Source organism: Coenobita brevimanus, chromosome 57 (assembly GCF_032717465.1).
Source record: "Coenobita brevimanus isolate Jiangsu-jjx chromosome 57, ASM3271746v2, whole genome shotgun sequence".
In the NCBI taxonomy this organism is placed as follows: Eukaryota; Metazoa; Arthropoda; class Malacostraca; order Decapoda; family Coenobitidae; genus Coenobita; species Coenobita brevimanus.
The window spans coordinates 34,945,653-34,964,131 of record NC_137010.1 but is presented as its reverse complement, the minus strand read 5'-3'; the positions used below and the strand labels follow the sequence as shown (position 1 = coordinate 34,964,131).

Below are 18,479 nucleotides of genomic sequence, written 5' to 3'. Positions count from 1 at the left end.
TTCATTTGATAATCTCCACTGCTCTTGTGATTATGGAAGACTGGGTTAGGATGTGTGGTTGTGGTGGTGTATCATTGTACTGTAATACTGAGTGGTTGTGGTTGGGAACGATTGTGGTGGTGTGTGGTTGTGGTGGTGTGTGGTTGTGGTAGTGTGTGGCTGTGGTGGTGTGTGGCTGTGATGACGTGTGGTTCTGGTGGTGTGGGGTTGTGGTTGTGTGTGATTGTGCTGGTGTGGGGTTGTGGTTTTATGGGGTTGTGGTAGTGTGAGGTTGTGGTATGTGGTTGTGCTGGTGATGGTTGTGATGGTTTGGTTGAGAGGGTGTGGGAATTTGGTGTTTGTAGTTGTGGTAGTGAGTGGTTGTGGTGGCGCGTGGTGTTGGTAGGGGTGCACCACATACCGTAGTGGGTATACTAACCTGCCACATACCGGTTTTACCTGGTATGTCCACAGTACCTGGGTAATTATTGTTTATAGGAAGGTAACTGACATACTAATTATACTCTCAAGAAACATGGCAGGTAACGCTGATATACTAGTAACCGACCAAATATATCTTTATCCAACTAGCTTATCTGACCGGATGAGATGGTGGGATGGAGTAGAAAGGTATTTGAGAGAGGGGGGTGTAAGCTGGGGGAAGGGCAGCGTCATGGCAAGGGACAGGGCGACATGGAGGCGATTTATTTGTGACCATCCCTAACAGGATTAAGGCGTCTGGCTGTAGATAGATCGATGGTACAATTCTAGTTGGTATTACATTGTTAACGAAGAGCTTTAAGAGACCACATACCTCTCCAGGGCAGCACCATCCTCCATTGTATGTTGTTAATAATCTTGACCTTTGACACTTTTCGCCCGGAATGTAAACACTCGTTCCTCTGATGGTCTTTAGTCATTATTCCAAACCTGAAACAATGCTACCCAGTAGTTTTTCCATCTCCTGCAGACAGACGAAAAGACAGATGGACAGACAAATAGAAAGAGATCTGAGTGAAGACAGTATCCTCCTCGGTAATGATAAGAGGGTAAGAAAAGCACCGATACTGATAATACTGAGGAAACTACTGATGAAGATTAGGGTAGGAGTGTCAGGTTTAAGCACAGGTAAAGAGTATAAGAGACCGTAAGTAAAGGTAACGGTGTAAAGTGTATTGGCATTCCGTAGTGGAGTGTTGAGTGACGCTGGCTGATTCACTGATTGCTGCACACTCCTCTCTCTCTCTCTCTCTCTCTCTCTCTCTCTCTCTCTCTCTCTCTCTCTCTCACACACACACACACACACACACACACACACACTGGCTGATTCACTGATTGCTGCACACTCCTCTCTCTCTCTCTCTCTCTCTCTCTCTCTCTCTCTCTCTCTCTCTCTCTCTCTCTCTCTCTCTCACACACACACACACACACACACACACACACACACACACACACACCGTGGCAAGGTTGCATATTGGACAGGGTTTGTGTGTGTTGTGGTGATAGGAGTGATGCTGTTATTGACCCTATCACCTTCATTTTTACCTTTTTCTCGTAAATTATCAGTATATGCTTACGACCTTTGTGTGTGCCTTTGTAGCGCTGTTTCCATTCGTCTGTCCGTCTCTGCGTGTGTCTGTCTGTCTATAACTTTTCTTACCATTGACTTTGGACTACTATCTATATGTTATTTGTGTATCATAGTCATTTAGAGATAGATAGATGGATAGATAGATAGGTAGGTAAGTAGATAGATAGATAGATATACACACACAAACACTACATCCATAAAATAAATAGACCTGTACAGTATAATTAAAAGTTTGGAAAAATTTGGGAAGAATAAAATGTTTTCTTACTTTCTCAGTTGGCTTAAATTAGGTGTACTGTACTGTCATTACACACACACACACACACACACACACACACACACACACACACACACACACACAAAAGATATACTATGAACCTCAGTACAAATTAATCAGTAACAATAGAGGGGAAGAAGTCAAAAAGAAAACGAAGAAAAAGAAGATAGAAAAGGGAAGACTGAGCTGTTTTTCCCACCCTCCACTGAAGAGAAAAAATATAATGTTGACCTTGCTCTTCCCTCCCTGCCTTGTCACGCTATTGCTCAGTGGTGGCTTGGGTAACCGGTTTGGTGGTGGTAGTTGTGGTTGTTGTGATGTTTGTTGGTGTGGTGACTGTGGTAGGGTTGTGGTACGGTGAGTGGAGGTCATTTGGAGTGGTGGTGCTTGTGGATGTTTGTGGTAATGGTGGAGTAAGTAGGAGTGGTAGTTGTGGTGGGATTGTTGGTAGTCGTGGTGGTGATGCTTGTGGTAGTGGTGGAGTAGGTAGAGGTGGTGGTTGTGGTGGGAGTGTTGGTAGTCGTGGTTGTGGTAGTGGAAGTTGGTAATTATTTTCTTTTGTTATGTGGTAGTTGTGGTGGCTGTGGTGATGGTGGTGGCAGCCTCTTGTTCTTTCTGTTTCCTGTTTCCTCGTGTTTGTGGTGGTTGTTGTGGTAGGGATGGTGGTAGAGGAAGTCTGCTGCTACTTCCTCTTCCTGTTTGCTTTCCGTTGTTGTGGTTGAAGGAATGTTGGTAGTTGTGGTAGCTGTAATAGGTATACTGGAATAGTGAAGGAAGTAGTGGTGGTTATGGTAGTAGTCGGTGTTGATGGCGTGGATATTAGTAGTTGTGGTGATGATGGTGATGTAGTGGTTGTGATAGAGATTGTGGTAGTTGTGGTGATTGTACCACTAGTGTTGTGGTTTTTGTGGTAGTAGTTGCGGTGGTTGAGGTAGAGATGTTGGTGGCTAGTTGTGGTGGTTGTGTTAGTGGTGTGGTTAATGTGTTGGTGAAAGTTGTGGTGGTGGTGGTTATTGTGGTGGAGATTATGATTTTGTGATTGTGGTGGTTGCAGTTTTAGGAGACGTTGCTTCTTCGATGGTGATTGCGGTAGATGTGGTAGTGATGGGTGTTGCGGTGGTGGTGGTGGTGGTGGTGATACTAGATGTGATGATGGATTAGGCTTTGGTAATGATAGAAGTATTCTCTCTCTCTCTCTCTCTCTCTCTCTCTCTCTCTTTCTCTCTCTCATAAAACGCATAAAAGGAAGTATATAAAAAGATCCCAGGTATTCACATAAACCGGCTTTTCAGGTTTTAAAATAACTTTGCCTTTTGTGAACAGACACGACTCAAGAAATTTCAAGAAGGTTCAAGCATTCCTTTAGAAATTGGAGTAAAATAAAGAAAAGAAAAAGAAAAAAATATGTGAAACAATTTTTTTACGCGGGTTGGACGTATGTATAGAAAATGTGAAGCGGATATTAAAAGCGGGTTGTGTTGTGGCGAAGTGTCGGGGTTGTGTTATGGACTTTAGGAAATGTGAGAAAATGGAAAAATGCCGATGGAAGACGTAATAGGTCCCCAGGAAGTGAAGGAGGAGGAGGAGGAGGAAGAAGAAGAGGAAGAGGAAGAGGAGCTGGAGTGGAGTGACAATGAGGAAGACAAAATGCTAGTCTGGGAGAAAGAGGAGGAGGAGGAGGAAGGAGCAAAGGAAGAAGTGCAGGAGATTGAGAAGGAAGATTGGCTGCAGGAAAAGCACCTGGAAGGACCCAAAGAAAACGGGGTGATCTGGGAAGACGACGAAGGGGAGACTGTCGATGATGAAGAAGAAGAAGAGGTAGAGGAGGAGGAGGAGGAGGAGGAGGAGGAGCAGGAAGAGGAGGAGGGAAAGGTGTTGAAGGGTGACTCTTTCCTTCAGTATCTCTCTCCCACCGCCATTGTGAAGGAGAATGGAACGTGCGAGACGGTGACCATCGACTTGGCCTTCTGGGAGAGTGAAGGAGGGATGGAGAGTGAGGATGGAGTGGTAAGTACTGTAGGGAGAAGAGAGAGGGAGGAGGAAGGAAGAGTGATAGGGAGAAAGGGGGTGAAACTATGAAGGGGGGAAAGGTCGGGAGAAATGGTAAGTAAAAAGGAAAGGGAGAAGAGGAAGAGACACAAAGGGAAAGTTAGGACTGAGGATGAAAAGGAAAGTAGGAGGGAAGATGAAAACAGAGAGAGAGAGAGAGAGAGACTGTACCCCTGTTCAAGCAAGTGATTGATATTGGTAGCTAGAAATATATTGATGGACATGGGTGGGAAGATAGATAAATAGACAGATGGACCGATAGATGTAGTCAGCGTGATGGACTGATAACTATAGATAAATGGATAAATAGATAGATGGACAGCTGGATGGATAGATAGCGGGATGACTGGGTGGATAGATAAATAGTTAGATGGATAGATGAATGAATGGATGGATAGAGAGGTGGATGAATGGATGAACAGATAGATGATTGGATGGATAGTAAGGGGAATGACTGGATGGGTAGATAGATAATTGAAGGGATAGATTGATGGATGACTGGATGGATAGATAGATGGATGGATGAGTTGAACGGATATGTAAATGGATAGACAGATGGATGGATGAGTGGATTGTCAGACGGGGGACTAGATAGATAGATGTATTTATGGATGGATAGATGGATAGATGAATGGATTGGAAGGTAGGTGAATGAATGAGTAGACAGATAGATAGATGGATGAATAGATATCTTTTTCAGGCCTGGGGTTTTCTTCAGCTGAATAAAATCGTCTGACCGTAGTCGGAATTAAATATCCAAGTTGAACAGCGGTCTGAATGGATTATATGTCGTAGATAGATAGATAGTTGGATGGATATATAGATAGATAGTTGGATGGATATATAGATAGATGGATAGATGGGTGGGTGGATGGATAGATACATAGATAAATAGACGTATAGATAGATAGATAGGTAGGTGGATGATGGATAGATATATAGAGGTAGATAGATCAATAGATGGATGGATCGATAGACATATAGATAGATGGATGGATGGGTGGATGGATGGATAGATACATAGATATATAAATAGATAGATGGATAGATAGATAGATGGATGGGTAGATAGAGAGATAGATCGATAGATAGAGAGAGACATGAAAATCACCTCCATACAGAGCGATGGATAGATGGAAGATTTGATTGGTAGATTTTGACAGATGGATAGATAGATAGATAGATAAATAGATAGAATTTGCAATAGGATGGATGAAAGATGTATGGATGGGACAGGAAATAGGTCGCCTCAGATGCAGATTTCGTTCGATAGATAGACCTGCAGACGGATAGATAGATAAAAATTCCCGTAGATATTATTAATGGAAAATAATAGAAGATGTATGGATTATCTTTTTTTTTCCCACTTAAGAATAGGGTTAGGAAGCGATAGATGCAAACTAGATAGATAAAGCAGCAGGTAGACAGAAAGAGCTGATAGATAAAGAAGCAGATAGACAAACACGATACCCTTCCCATCATTCAGTAGATAGAAATAGATAAACTCACTTCTATCATTCAAGTAGATAGATAAATAAGCAGAAATAAGCAGAGAGGGATAGACAGACAACCCTGCCCGATAGATAGAAGTAGATAGATAAACAAGCAGGTAGAAATAGATAGACCTTCCCAACATGCACCTAGATAGATAGTCAGAAATAGATAGAAAACACCCTGCCAGTCTTATCCTCCCACTAGATAGATAGACAAGTAGATAGCAATAGATAGACAACAGCGCACCCTTGCTCTTCGTCTCCCTTCGTCAGCACCCCCTGTCCTCCTTCCCTACCCTGTTGACGCGTGCTTGTGTGTGTGTGTGTGTGTGTGTGTGTGTGTGTGTGTGTGTGTGTGTGTGTGTGCTGATTGTGTTTGTCCCACCAGCACCTCCATGATTGCTGTTTGGATGATTGGACCTCCTGTTTATGCCACGCTGTTTTAGTCATGCTCTTTTCTTTGTCCCGTTTTTTCTTGAAGTTTTAATATACTGTTTTTTTTATCCTTCAGTCTGTTTTCTTTCTCATTCACTCCGTTTGTCTTCTCTGTTTGTGTTTTCTTCCTTTTCTTTTCTTCCCTTTGTCCAGTTTTCTCTCGTAGTTTTATGTACTTTTTCTTCAGTGTTTTTCTCCTTTCTCATTTCATTTGTCTTTGAGCCTCTTCATTCTTCTTTTATGCCAGTCTTTTATTCCCTTTCATTCTATTTTTTCTTTCATATCCATTTTTTCTTTTCTATATAGTATTCCAGTTTTCTTTTTTTTTTAATTCAAGTAATTTATTCTTTTTTTCAAGTAATTTATTGTATTGTAAAAATTTTCTTCTTTATTCAGACTGATTCCTTCTCCTTTTATTCCATTTCTTTATTGTCTTTGTTTTGATCAGTTCACTCTGCTATTAGTATTATTTTTTTCATTGAGTTAGCCTTTCATTTTTCCTTCATTCCATTTTTTCATTGACTTAGCCTTTCATTTTTTTTACATGATACATTCCACTCTCCTATCAAGACATTCCCATAGTTTTTAGGTGGACGGATGGACGGATTGATACGGGTAGATAAGTGGATAGATATAGATAGTTTTTAGGCAGATAGATGCAGTTAGATATGTAGGTAGATAGATTTAGATAGATAATTTGCTAGATAAGTTGAAGGACGGATAGATACAGGTATAAAAGTAGATATAAATAGATCATTTGGTAGATAGCATGGCAAACAGGTGCTTGTAAATGAGTTGATAGGTAGATAAAGATGAATAGATAGATTAATTAGTCAGATGAACATACAGGTGCAGGTGTACATAAGCAAATATTATAGACTGCGAAAATACTGATAGATAGAAAGGTAGACTGATAGATATTTTGATTAGTACTGAAGTAGGTAGAAGGATATTAATTTGTCGTTATGCAGAGAGAGAGAGAGAGAGAACATAAAGTTACATAACCTAAGTACACAGATAGATTGATAGATGGACAGGTAGGTAGACGGATACATTTTCAGCCAGGTAAGTAGACGGATTAATAGGTAGACAGCCAGATCGATATACAGACAGGCAGATAGATAGATAAATAGATAGGTAGATAGATATTAAGCTTTACCACTTCACTACTAAGCTCTACAATGCTTTCTTTAAATATTCCTCCCTTATTTATTCACTGCCTTGTGTATAGTTCCATAATCAGTTCACCTGCACAGCCCAAGGACCTCATTTTTACTTAATTCCTTCTTATCCCCGGACGATTCCATTCAGTCCGGGAAAGACTTCGAAATAAGCTTGAGAATTGTTTAAAAAGAATTGCATAGGCTAGATGGATAGTTCTCATTCACCCCATCACCATCAAACACCTACCCCTGTACTGCATAAAATCGTGTGTACATTGCAAGAAAATTCAGTGTAAAGTACAGAATATTATAGGATTGAAGGATTTAAGGGTTATAATCGCCTGAAAATGTCAATAAACTTCAAGCATTCCTCTCTGCATTCTCTGAGTTTCTAGTCACATATGCGCATTTTAGTCATATATGCAAAAGCAGTTCAACCACTCTCTCTGCTGTCGTCTGGGAGCATTCCAATTCACTTAAGCTATTTTTCATCTCCTCCTCCTCCTCCTCCTCCTCCTCTCTCTCTCTCTCTCTCTCTCTCTCTCTCTCTCTCTCTCAGTTTATCTTTCTGTATATATCTATGCAGTCACATGTATGCACTCCAGTAATCTATAAAACATCATTCCAACCACTTACAGCTTTCCACATTTTTTTCATCATTCCAAACCCCCTCAGCTCAAGCCTCTAACAGTGTGCCTGCCATCTCAGCTGAAGAAAATCGCAGCACACTAACCAGAATATGATTTTTTTTTAACCTTTTTGCTTCTGAGGTTTTTATATCTGCTGAATGAAATCGTTTAGAGTTAGCGAAGAGCTGGGTAGATTCGGGGTTTCCATTGAACAAAATCTCCAGGAGTTAAATTATGTATCAAAGATGTGCGTTTCTTGCCTGAAAAAATCGTCTGTGAGAATTAGATAGGAATAACGTTTTTCTGGTAATAAGATCGTTGAGTATATAAGAATGAAGTAGCTAAGTGAAAGTGGAGGCTTTCTGCTGAATAAAATCGTCCGGAATTAGCGAGAACGAGTGAGGTTTGATCTAAAAATCGTGTGGAGTTGGTAATAAATAAGTAGATAGGGGTTTTCATCTGGTTAAAATCGTCTGGAGAATGTAAGTAGGATTAGGGTTTCCTCTTGTCTGAATGCAAATTGTCTGAGTTTATAAAGGAGTTCAGTCGTTTCAGGCAATCCAACCTCCAATCATCCCCATTCTTCACTTCTAATCGCGTCCCATCTCTCCCGTCCCAATCACCGGTTCTCAGTTGCCTGCCTTCCAATCAGAGCGGGGAGGGTAGTGGTGTAGGGGGTGATTAGGCGCTGATTGTTAGGGCGCCGTAAAGGTGTTAGATTGGACGATTGTGGCCCTTGTATGGGAGGGGGGATTGGGGCCGGGAGGAGGGGGATTGGGGTGTGGTTGTGGTGGGGTGGGTGTGTGGTTGTGTTGGTGTATGGTTGTGGTTATGTGATGGTGTGATTGGTTTTGTTGTGGTGGTGTTTGTTGTAGTAACGTATGAGGATGGTTGTGGTGGTGTGTTTGGGTTTGTTGTGGTGTGGGATTGTGGTTGTAATGGTTTAACTGTTGTGTTTTGTGGTTGTGGTGATGGTGGTCGTGGTCTGTGGTTGTGGTGTAGTTATGGTGACGTTTGGGGTGGTGTATGACTGATGATGATGGTGTTGTGGTTGGTGGTGGCGTGTGTTTGGTTCCTTCTGATTGCATGGTGTGTGTGTGTGTGTGTGTGTGTGTGTGTGTGTGTGTGTGTGTGTGTGTGTGTGTGTGTGTGAGCAGTGATTAATGGCTGTAGTGGTATTTGTTGTGATGGTGGTTCCTCGTGTGAGATGTGGGGTTGTGTTGGTATCAGTTGTCGTGGTGTTGTGATGCTGTGTGGTGTATGTTGTGGTATGTGGTATGGTGGTGGTGATGAGTGCTAGGAGTTGTAGTAGTGGTTGTGGTGGTGGTGGTTGTGATGGTAGTTGTGCGTGTTTGTTTATTGTATTTGTTGTGGTATTGTGTGGTGCTGGTAGTATGCTGTGTGGTTATAGGAAGTACCAGCAAGGGAAGGGTTGTGGTTGTGGTTGTGGTGTGTGGTAGTGATGGTAGGTGTGGTAGTACGGAGATCCAGTTAAGGGTGTGGAATGTCTTTGTGGTGGTAGGAACGTGTGTGATAATGGTAGTGGTAGCTGTGATGTTTGGTTGGTAATTATGGTTGCAGTAGTGTGTGGCAGTGATGATAAAAGATAAAAATGATGATGATGACGATGATGATGAGGATGGTGGTTAAAAAAATATAATGATGGAAATAGTACCAATATCAGATAGGCCTATGATGATCACCCCTTCAGAACGATGTCTTAAATATTGCCTACTTCCAGACGTCAGATTGCACTTAGCTTGGGGGAAGGGTTTGGCAGTGAAAGTGTTCTGTAGTAAAAAGTAATCGTATTCATCACTGCTAGGAAATTACTACTCTTAGACACTAGAAATAGAAGTAACAGTAGCCTATGTGCACCGTTGACTACTGCTACTACTACTACCACTACCACTACTACTAGTCTCTCTCTCTCTCATTATCTTACATCTTTATGCCCTAACCCTCTCAGTTCTTGCTCACTCTCTTCATCATACCTCACCCTGGCTCTATTCTCCCTCACTCGTTCTCATCGCTTTTTATCACCCTGTCTCACTCCCTCAGTCTGCCTCCCTCCCTCCCCCATTCTCTCTCCTGACTCACTCACCCTCCCTCCATCTTCCCTCCCTCACCCTCCCTCTCTCCCTCCCTCCTTCCTGCCTCACCTCTCCTTCCTTCTCCCTGCCTAACCATTCTTCTCCATGCCTCACTCTATCTTTTTCTCTTTCACATACCTCGTTGGTCTTCAGTCTCTCTCTCTCTCTCTCTCGTCCTTGCAAGATAGTGGAACCAGTTTTTTTTGGTTTTTTTTTTTTTTTAGTAATCGTCAGAGTACAAGGGCAGGTGTCTGTATACTCTCCATTATGCTACTGGTTCTGGTTGTATCTTTCTTTTTTTTTTCTCCTTTTTCTTTAATTTCTAGTGGGCTTAGGAGTCTCCCTGGCGCCGGACACACTAATACTTTCATTTATATGTTATTTAGAGAGTTAAGAATATTGGTGCAGTTTGTACAGGTAGCAGGCAGGTAAATATAACTCTCTCTCTCTCTCTCTCTCTCTCTCGCTGTCATAATCTAATCATTGTACTATTTGTTGTCTTAAACTTGAGAGAGATATTTGCAGTTGGTTAATGAAGGCTTTATTATTAACCCTGCCCAGCCTAAATAACCCCCCCAGGCTGAATAAAATCGTCTGGAGATAGCAGGAATAAAATACACACCATCTTTACTATAGACTTCAACGTGCCACTTGCAAGAAATAAAGCTAGTAAAGAAGAAGTGCAACCTACCTTACTCAGCACATCGTCTTTATCACCGTCTTCACCACTGTCTTGTAACCCCCCCCATGGGTATGCAGGTCTCGGGGTATAATTGTGCCGTATTTTCGTGTTTGGTGTGTGGGGTTAGGTGGTTGGTAAGCAGGCAGTGTTGAGAGATGTGGGTGATAAGTGATGACAGGGTTGAAAGTGAAAATGATATGGGTAGCCTGTGAAGAGATTGTGTGTGTGTGTGTGTTAAAAGATTTGGATGATAAGTGATGGCAGGGGTGAAAGTGAAAATGATATGGGTAGCCAGTTAAGAGAAGAGTTTGTGTGTGTGTGTGTGTGTGTGTGTGTGTGTGTGTGTGTGTGTGTGTGTGTGAGAGAGAGAGAGAGAGAGAGAGAGAGAGAGAGAGAGAGAGAGAGAGAGAGAGATAACAGAGAGAGGGAGATTACTTTTTGACGTGTCCGACCCAAGGCATAGGCTCAGCACTCCTTACCCTGAGGAACAAAACTCCTCCTGGTCACCACACTCCCACACATATATGCCAGGTTAAAGGAAAATCATAAACTAGGCAGATTACCGTGATAAATAAATTCGTAAATATTAACCTTTGTAAATTATATGAGCTTCAGTAAACTAATTAAAATCCGACTATGGTTACATGAAAATCGTTCTGTTACTGAGGTTGAAGGACTAAAAAGAAAATGAAAAAAGAAAAAAAAAAAAAGTTGGTTGTGACTGAAACTAAAATGGTATATTCTTGATTTTTAAAACGGGAGAGAGAGAGAGAGAGAGAGAGAGAGAGGAGAACAGGATGCATAAAAAACTGAATTGAATTATAATGAGAGGGTAAGGGAGAGAATGACGGTGGAAGGAAGAGAGAGAGGGAGAATAAAGGAAGGGAGAAGCAGGGAGTGAAGGAGAGAAGGAAAGAATGTAGGGGGAAGAAGGAGGGAGAGAACCAGGAAGGGAGACCATTTGATGAAGATAAACGAAAGTATACGGAAGAAGGGAGAGAGAAAGGGAAGAAGGGAGAGAGAAAGGGAAGAAGGAAGAGCACCTGACAGAAGAAGTGTATGTGAGAATAATAGGGAATAAAGGGAGTGAATGAGGAAGGGAGGGAGGGAAGGAGGGAGAGTATTTAAGGGAGGACATGAAAGAGATATGGGAGGGAGGGAGGGAGAAATAATGGGAGGTAAAGAGAGTATGAGATAAAGGGAGGACGAACGACAACGAGAATAGACTGAGGAAGGGAGAGAGAAAAAGTAGGAAGGGAGGGATGGAAGGGATGATGGAGGAGAGAGGGAGAATATCTGATAAAGGAATTATAAAAAAAAAAACGCTAAAGAATGGTGAAGATAAAACAAAAGGCAGAAGGAGTGGATGGAGGGAATAACGGAGGGAGGGAGAGAAAAAGTGAGGGAGGGAGGGAGGCAGGGAGGGAGAGCATCTGATAAAGGGAGGTGGAGGGAACAACCCCGCAGTTCCCGCCAGCCTGTCGCCACAGTCTGGTTCCTGCCTCACCCCTGCCTCATCATGCCTTACCCTGCCTAACCCCTACCTCGCACTGCCTTGCCCCGCCTCGCCCTTCCTCTCCCTTCCTTCGCCCTGCCTCACCTCTGCTTTATCTTGCCTAACCCCTGCCTCACCCTGTCTCACCATTCCATATATCCCTGACCTTCACACTAGCCGCCCTGCCTACCCTGCCTCGCCCTGCCTTACCTAGCTTCCTCTTGCATATTCTTCTACGCTACCATAACCACCATAAGCGCTTCTCCGCCATGAAGTCTTTTATTCGCTAATTCCAGACGATTTTACTCAGCTGAAAGGGAGATTTTTGGAGTTGGAGGGGTTAGATATAGCCTCCATTAACCCTTTCAGTGCAAGCTGCCGTTCCTAAGCTGAAGAAAATCGTCTGAAAGTAGCAAAAATACAAGATCACCGGATTTATGAGGTTAGCTTTACGTGCGTCCTCCCGAATAATTACTAAAAACCCTTGAAGTGGTCAGGCAGTTTTTATATATACTTTACCGCGTTTGGTTTGGTACAGTTGTCGTATCTTTAATTGAATTTTTGTGATAGTATTATTTAGCCTCTAGAACTGTTTGTGATCTATACATTTACTTTAATAATATCCAGGCGTGTAGGGTTATCATCATTGTTCGTAATTTATCTCTCTCTCTCTCTCTCTCTCTCTCTCTCTCTCTCTCTCTCTCTCACATCTGTACGCTGCGGCGTCGTTATTCCAGTCGTATATTTACCATTTTACGTTCTTCATCATTATTTATATTCATTCCTTCTGTGTTTCAGTCGTTTTGTTCATTCTTCCTTCCTTGTTTTTTTTTTCTTTTTTCTTATCACGTATGTTTATCAGGCTTCATTCGTTTTCCCTTCCTCAGTGCTTTCTGTCATTCTGAACTTTACTTTCCCTTTTTACACCTTTCTTCCCTTCACCTTATATTCGCTTTCTCTCTCTCTCTCTCTCTCTCTCTCTCTCTCTCTATCAGGCTTCATTCATTTTCCCTTCCTCAGTGCTTTCTGTCATTCTGAACTTTACTATCCCTTTTTACACCTTTCTTCCCTTCACCTTATATTCGCTCTCTCTCTCTCTCTCTCTCTCTCTCTCTCTCTCTCTCTCTCTCTCTCTCTCTCTCTCTCTCTCTCTCTCTCTCATCGACCTCCGTTACCACAATGCTTCGCTGAACTAATGTACGGTGTCACGGTATACAGTAGCAGTACAGTCGCGGACATAAATATCGATACACTTCATTACGATAAACAACCAGGCACTGAACAACAACTTTCGAAACTCAGTGATACGGCCTTTGGAGCCCACCACGCTTTTCAGAATACCGTGTAAGTGTTTCATAATGGTTCGACGAAAACTTTGACCGATACTCTTGTCTGCTGGTTTGCATATAGACGAGACGCACCGTAATTCCATCGTATAATGTATCATGTTGCCTCACTAATCTAACGTTACATTCAGCTTATAAATACATGAATATAACAAAAAAGAAAACATTTACTACTGTACAGGAGTTGTTATGATGTTGTAAAAAGTCTAGTTTTACAAGTCTGTACACAGGTATTAAAAGTCTCACCTTTGCCTTTATCTTCCCTCCTATCCTTCCTTTCATTTTCTCCCCTCGTCTTTCTCTTTCGCCTTCTTGTTTTTCCCATCGTTATTTCTCTCCGTCTTCTTTCCTTAATTCTTTCATTCTCCTCTTCTTTCGTTCTTCAGACCGCCGTTTCCTCTTGTTTTTCTCCCTCCTTCCCTTCTTCCCCAATTTTCTTTCCATCTTTTTTCTTCCATTCTCCTTCCCACCTTTCGTGTTCACCCTGTCCTTTCTTCCTTTCCTCCCTCTTTCCCTCCTCCACACCCTTATACCAACCGATAAAGTTCTCCATATATGGCTTAAATCAACAGAGAAATGACTTTTCATTCCCTCCTTTCCCGCGGCTGAGAGAGAGAGAGAGAGAGAGAGAGAGAGAAAGAGAATGAAGATGAGAATATTAGGTCATGGATGAATGTATGCATTTATGCATATATTTGTTTGCACACACACACACACACACACACACACACACACACACATATATATATATATATATATATATATATATATATATATATATATATATATATAGCAGCCGTGGCTCAGTGGGTTAGAGCGCTCCGCTCTGACCGTAGGGTCGGAGGATCGAATCCACCCAAGGGTCATTGGTAGACGTCAGGAAGGGCATCCGGCCATAAAATGCTACACGCTCCAAAACCAAAGTCCTCTATCGAGGGGCAACGCCTTAGCCCTTATCCAAAAAAAGGGGTACCTGGCGTAAAACTCACCTTTATATATATATATATATATATATATATATAAACCCCAACCATCCCTTGGATATAAACCTGCACCGGCTCAATCAGATCGGAGCTCCGTAATTACCCACTAAACCACCAGGCGCCATAATTTGGTTATATGGTTACCACCCAGCGTAGTAAATGGTTTCCAGGTGTACAAGAAACTATTGGCTTGTCACTCAGTGTAGAGTCACCCTTAGGCAGAAGGAAGAGGAAAGAACGAAGGAAAGAAAGACAAAAGAGGGAGTGTAAAGTCACCACTAGGCAGAAGGACGAGGAAAGGTTGAAGGAAAGAAAGACAGAAGAGGAAGGAAGGAATGGAGGGAGGAGAGGAAAGGGGAGACACCCAAGAGCAGCACTACATCGAGTGAATGGATGGTGAGCGCCTCCACCTACCACAATATATATATATATATATATATATATGGACTTTACTTATGGACAGAAGTCAAGAGTGAGAGCAGTGGAAATGAGTTATTAGAGAGGAGCATGTGGAGTCACATGGAGAGACAGACTGACAAATGAGGATTTGGAGGAGAGTTGTGGTTTGGATGTTGATGTGTTAGAAAGCGTTAGGAGAAACACATTGAGGTGGTTTGGCCATGTGGGGAGGATGGAGAATGAGAGACTGACGAGGAGAGTGTATGTGAGTGAGGTGGAGGGGGGGAGAGGGAGGGGGAGGCCAAGGATGAGATGGAGAGGAGAGGTATATGAGAGAGGAGGGTGTGAGCTGGAAGCAGGGCAGTGAAATGGCGGGGGACAGGGCGACATGGAGGCGATTTGTTTGTGGCCACCCCTTGCAGGATTAAGGCGTCTGGTAATATATATATATATATATATATATATATATATATACACACACACACACACACACACACACACACACACACAATTGTAATGATTCAAAGGCGTATAGAATTTATTGGTCAGCTTCTCACATAATTATTATAATTGCCAAACAGAATACCTGAATGAATCCAAAACAGCACAATGGCCAGAACTTTGGTACTCAGCGAAGGTAATAATGAAACTCCTGCCTACAAAAGCCTATCTATCTGTCTATCTATTGCCAGACGCCATAATCCCGCAAGGGGTGGCCATTTGACTTTGAGTTATTTGTTTTACGGGGAGGGGCACTAACCCTCCACCAACCCACTTGTTGACACGTAGGGAGCACGTATGGTTTGGTTATATGGTTACCACCCAGCGTTGTAAATGGTTTCTTGGCTTACAGGAAACCATTTGAGTTGTCACTCAATGTAAAGCCACCTGTAAAGGAAAGAAAAGCAATAAGAAATGACAGGAAAGTGGGAGAAATAGCAAGAGAGGAGGGCGGGCACAGAAAAAGAATGATAAAGGCTAAGGAAGAAATAGGCAGCACTACATCAAGTGAGTGGATGATGGTCGCCATTATAAAATACTTATGGTACGCTGTAATTCTGAGTGAAAAACTGTATGTTTGTGTTACGTACTGTATGTTTATGTTACCTTGTGAGGGGGTGGCCTTAGCAAGAGTATCTCCAGACATATCTTTCCCTGCTCAGTAAACAACTCCCTTTTCCTATGCTACATCACATATCCTTCTGTGCCCTCCTACTTTAATTCCCAGTCTTGTTCTTGCCATTCCATACTTCTGTAATACACTTTCTTACTCGTGTTATCCCTCAGTATAGGAGGCGCCTCTACCCCTGATCCTTATTAGTTAAGTTGTGCTTCTGGCGCGCTAACACTCACTCTCCCATGACTCACCCTAAGTTTTAAAAAAAAGTAATGTGGTTTAATTGTAGCTGAATAGTAGAGTTATCCCGACATGAGAGAGTTAATAGTGGCGGTATTAATACATAGGCATACCCTCAACTCCCTCTCGGCTGAATAAAATCGTCTGACGTTAGCTAGAATCACACATCCCTTCGTTACTACTGCTACCTACCATCACTACCACAATTCCCACCATCATGCCCACAACCACCACCACCAAGCCTACCACTGCAGTAGCACCATAAACCTCCTCCACAACTACCATCACCTTTACCATAACCACCATGATTGCCACAACTACCAGACCCACGACCACAACCACAACCACCAGAGCTACCACAAGCACTACCACAGCCGCCACTAAAACCCCCAGACCTACCACAAGTCCTACCACAACCACCCATCTTCCCCATTAATTTGTTTATCTTCTTTATTCCAACAGGGACCGTGGTGTAGGATATCAAGGGGTAAGGGAGGGAAGGAAGAAAGGAAGGATGGAAGGAAGGAAAAAGGGAGGGAGTGGGGAAGAAAGAGGAAGAAATGAGGAAGGAGGAATGGGGTAACAGGGAGGAAGATAGGAAGGAATTTAAGAGAGAAAAGGATGGAGGAAGGGAAGAGGATGATGATGAGGTGGAGGAATGGAAGAGGAGGAGGGTGGGGTGGATTAAGGGAAGAGGAGGAGGATGGGTGGAGGAAGGGAAGAGGATGATGATGTATAAAGAAAGTAGGAAGGGAGGAAAGAAATGTGATATGAAAGAAGGACGGAAGGATGAACGAAAGAGAAGATGACAAGATGTGTTAATGAATGATGGAAGGATGTGAAAATTGTAAGAAAATAGAAACAGACATAAGGGAAGGTAAACTGAGAGGTAAAAGATGCAGAAGAGAACATGAAAAGGGGAGGGGAGGTGATAAAAGAGATAGGAAAATGGTTAAGAGATTAGAGAGCGAAGAATTAATAAGGAGAAGGACGTTTGTATGGAAGGGCTGAGACATGGAAATAAGACAGTCGCTGAACAAACAAATACAGACCCACACATTCTCAAAGGACAATTCCTGGTGGTCTGAGGAGGCTCCCTAACACCTCCAGATATAATTTGCAACTTAGGCAAGACCTCTGCAATTGATAGGGCCCTTAGTTGCGCTCTGTCGACGGTTTACATAAATTATATACAAGATAATATTAACCAGTCATGGATAAAAAAATAAAAATAAATAGGCAAAGAAGAGGTGCTAGGGAGTCCTGATCGTCCGTCTTAAGAATTGGTTATGGCTCAAGAATTCTGTAATTGTCTTAAGAATTCGCTATGTTAATGTTAGGCGCTTCGAGTGCACTGAAATGATTGCCTTATAATACAGAGAAAAACGATGTGGACGATAATTTTGATGTTGAGAATGACCTGTGGCCTGAAATTCTCTCCAATCTTTCCTCATATGTCACGAAATTCTCTCCAGTCTTTCCTCACGTCTCGAAATTCTCTCCAATCTTTCCTCATATGTCACGAAATTCTCTCCAATCTTTCCTCATGTGTCACGAAATTCTCTCCAGTCTTTGCTTACATGTCACGAAATTCTCTCCAATCTTTCCCCATGTCACGAAATTCTCCAATCTTTCCCCATATGTCACGAAATTCTCTCCAATCGTTCCTCACTTGTCACGAAATTCTCTCCAATCTTTCTTCATATGTCACGAAATTCTCGTCAGTCTCTCCTCACGTCACGAAATTCTCTCCATTCTCTCCTCACGTCACGAAATTCTCTCCACTCTCTCCTCATGTCACGAAATTCTCTCCACTGTCTCCTCTAGTGACGAAATTCTCTCCAGTCTCCCCTCGTATGTCACGAAATTCACTCCAATCTTTCCTCATGTCACCAGATGAATATAAAGTGTGTAGTGTTTTGGCGGTAAAGATTTGGCCAGTTGCGTAGGTTAAAAAGATTGAATAAGTTAATCACACCAACTACACCTGCCTTGGCGTTTGACAGGAACACAAGAACGATTTCCACCCTAGTTTACCTAAATTTCATCGGTTCTTTGCAAACAGTGTGATGGTTATAATAGTTTTCACCTCAGTCATTATCTTTCTTACTCTGCTTCCCACTGATAATTGGGATTGGTAAGAAACAGGGGAGGAGGAGAAAGGGGCACTGGAGCATCTTATTTCAGGCTAACGTCAAAATATTTAGTATATCCGAGAGAAATCGTAGCAAGCGAAGGTGCAACTTTCTTGGCTGTTGGTATACCTCTAGGGGAAAAAGAAATAGTTGGGTGTCTTATTCAAGCTAACATTAAAAGATATTGTTCATCAGAGAGAGAGAGAGAGAGAGAGAATCTTAACATTGGAAGGGTTCAGTCTGTCTTGATTTTTTTTTTTAACCGAGTAACTCTTCCATTTTCTTAATCATTTTTTTTTTTTTTGAGGGGGGAGGGGATACATAAGTCTTTAAATCATACATATACTCTACGATTTGGTTCAATGGTAAGAAG

The 18,479-nt window shown here is 42.3% G+C and overlaps 1 protein-coding gene across 5 annotated transcripts in view; it reads left to right on the top strand.

Annotated features, from left to right (window-relative positions):
* The first annotated feature begins 3,602 nt into the window (after positions 1–3,602).
* Dys (Dystrophin) overlaps positions 3,603–18,479 on the top strand; it is a 257,169-nt gene continuing 242,292 nt past the window's right edge. For all 5 annotated transcript variants that reach the window (XM_080274262.1, XM_080274264.1, XM_080274265.1 and 2 more), the window contains exons 1-2: positions 3,603–3,641; positions 3,681–3,854. In XM_080274262.1, coding sequence (XP_080130388.1) covers positions 3,834–3,854 — 21 coding nt within the window. In that variant the 5' untranslated portion in view covers positions 3,603–3,641; positions 3,681–3,833. The remainder of the gene's footprint in view (positions 3,642–3,680; positions 3,855–18,479) is intronic.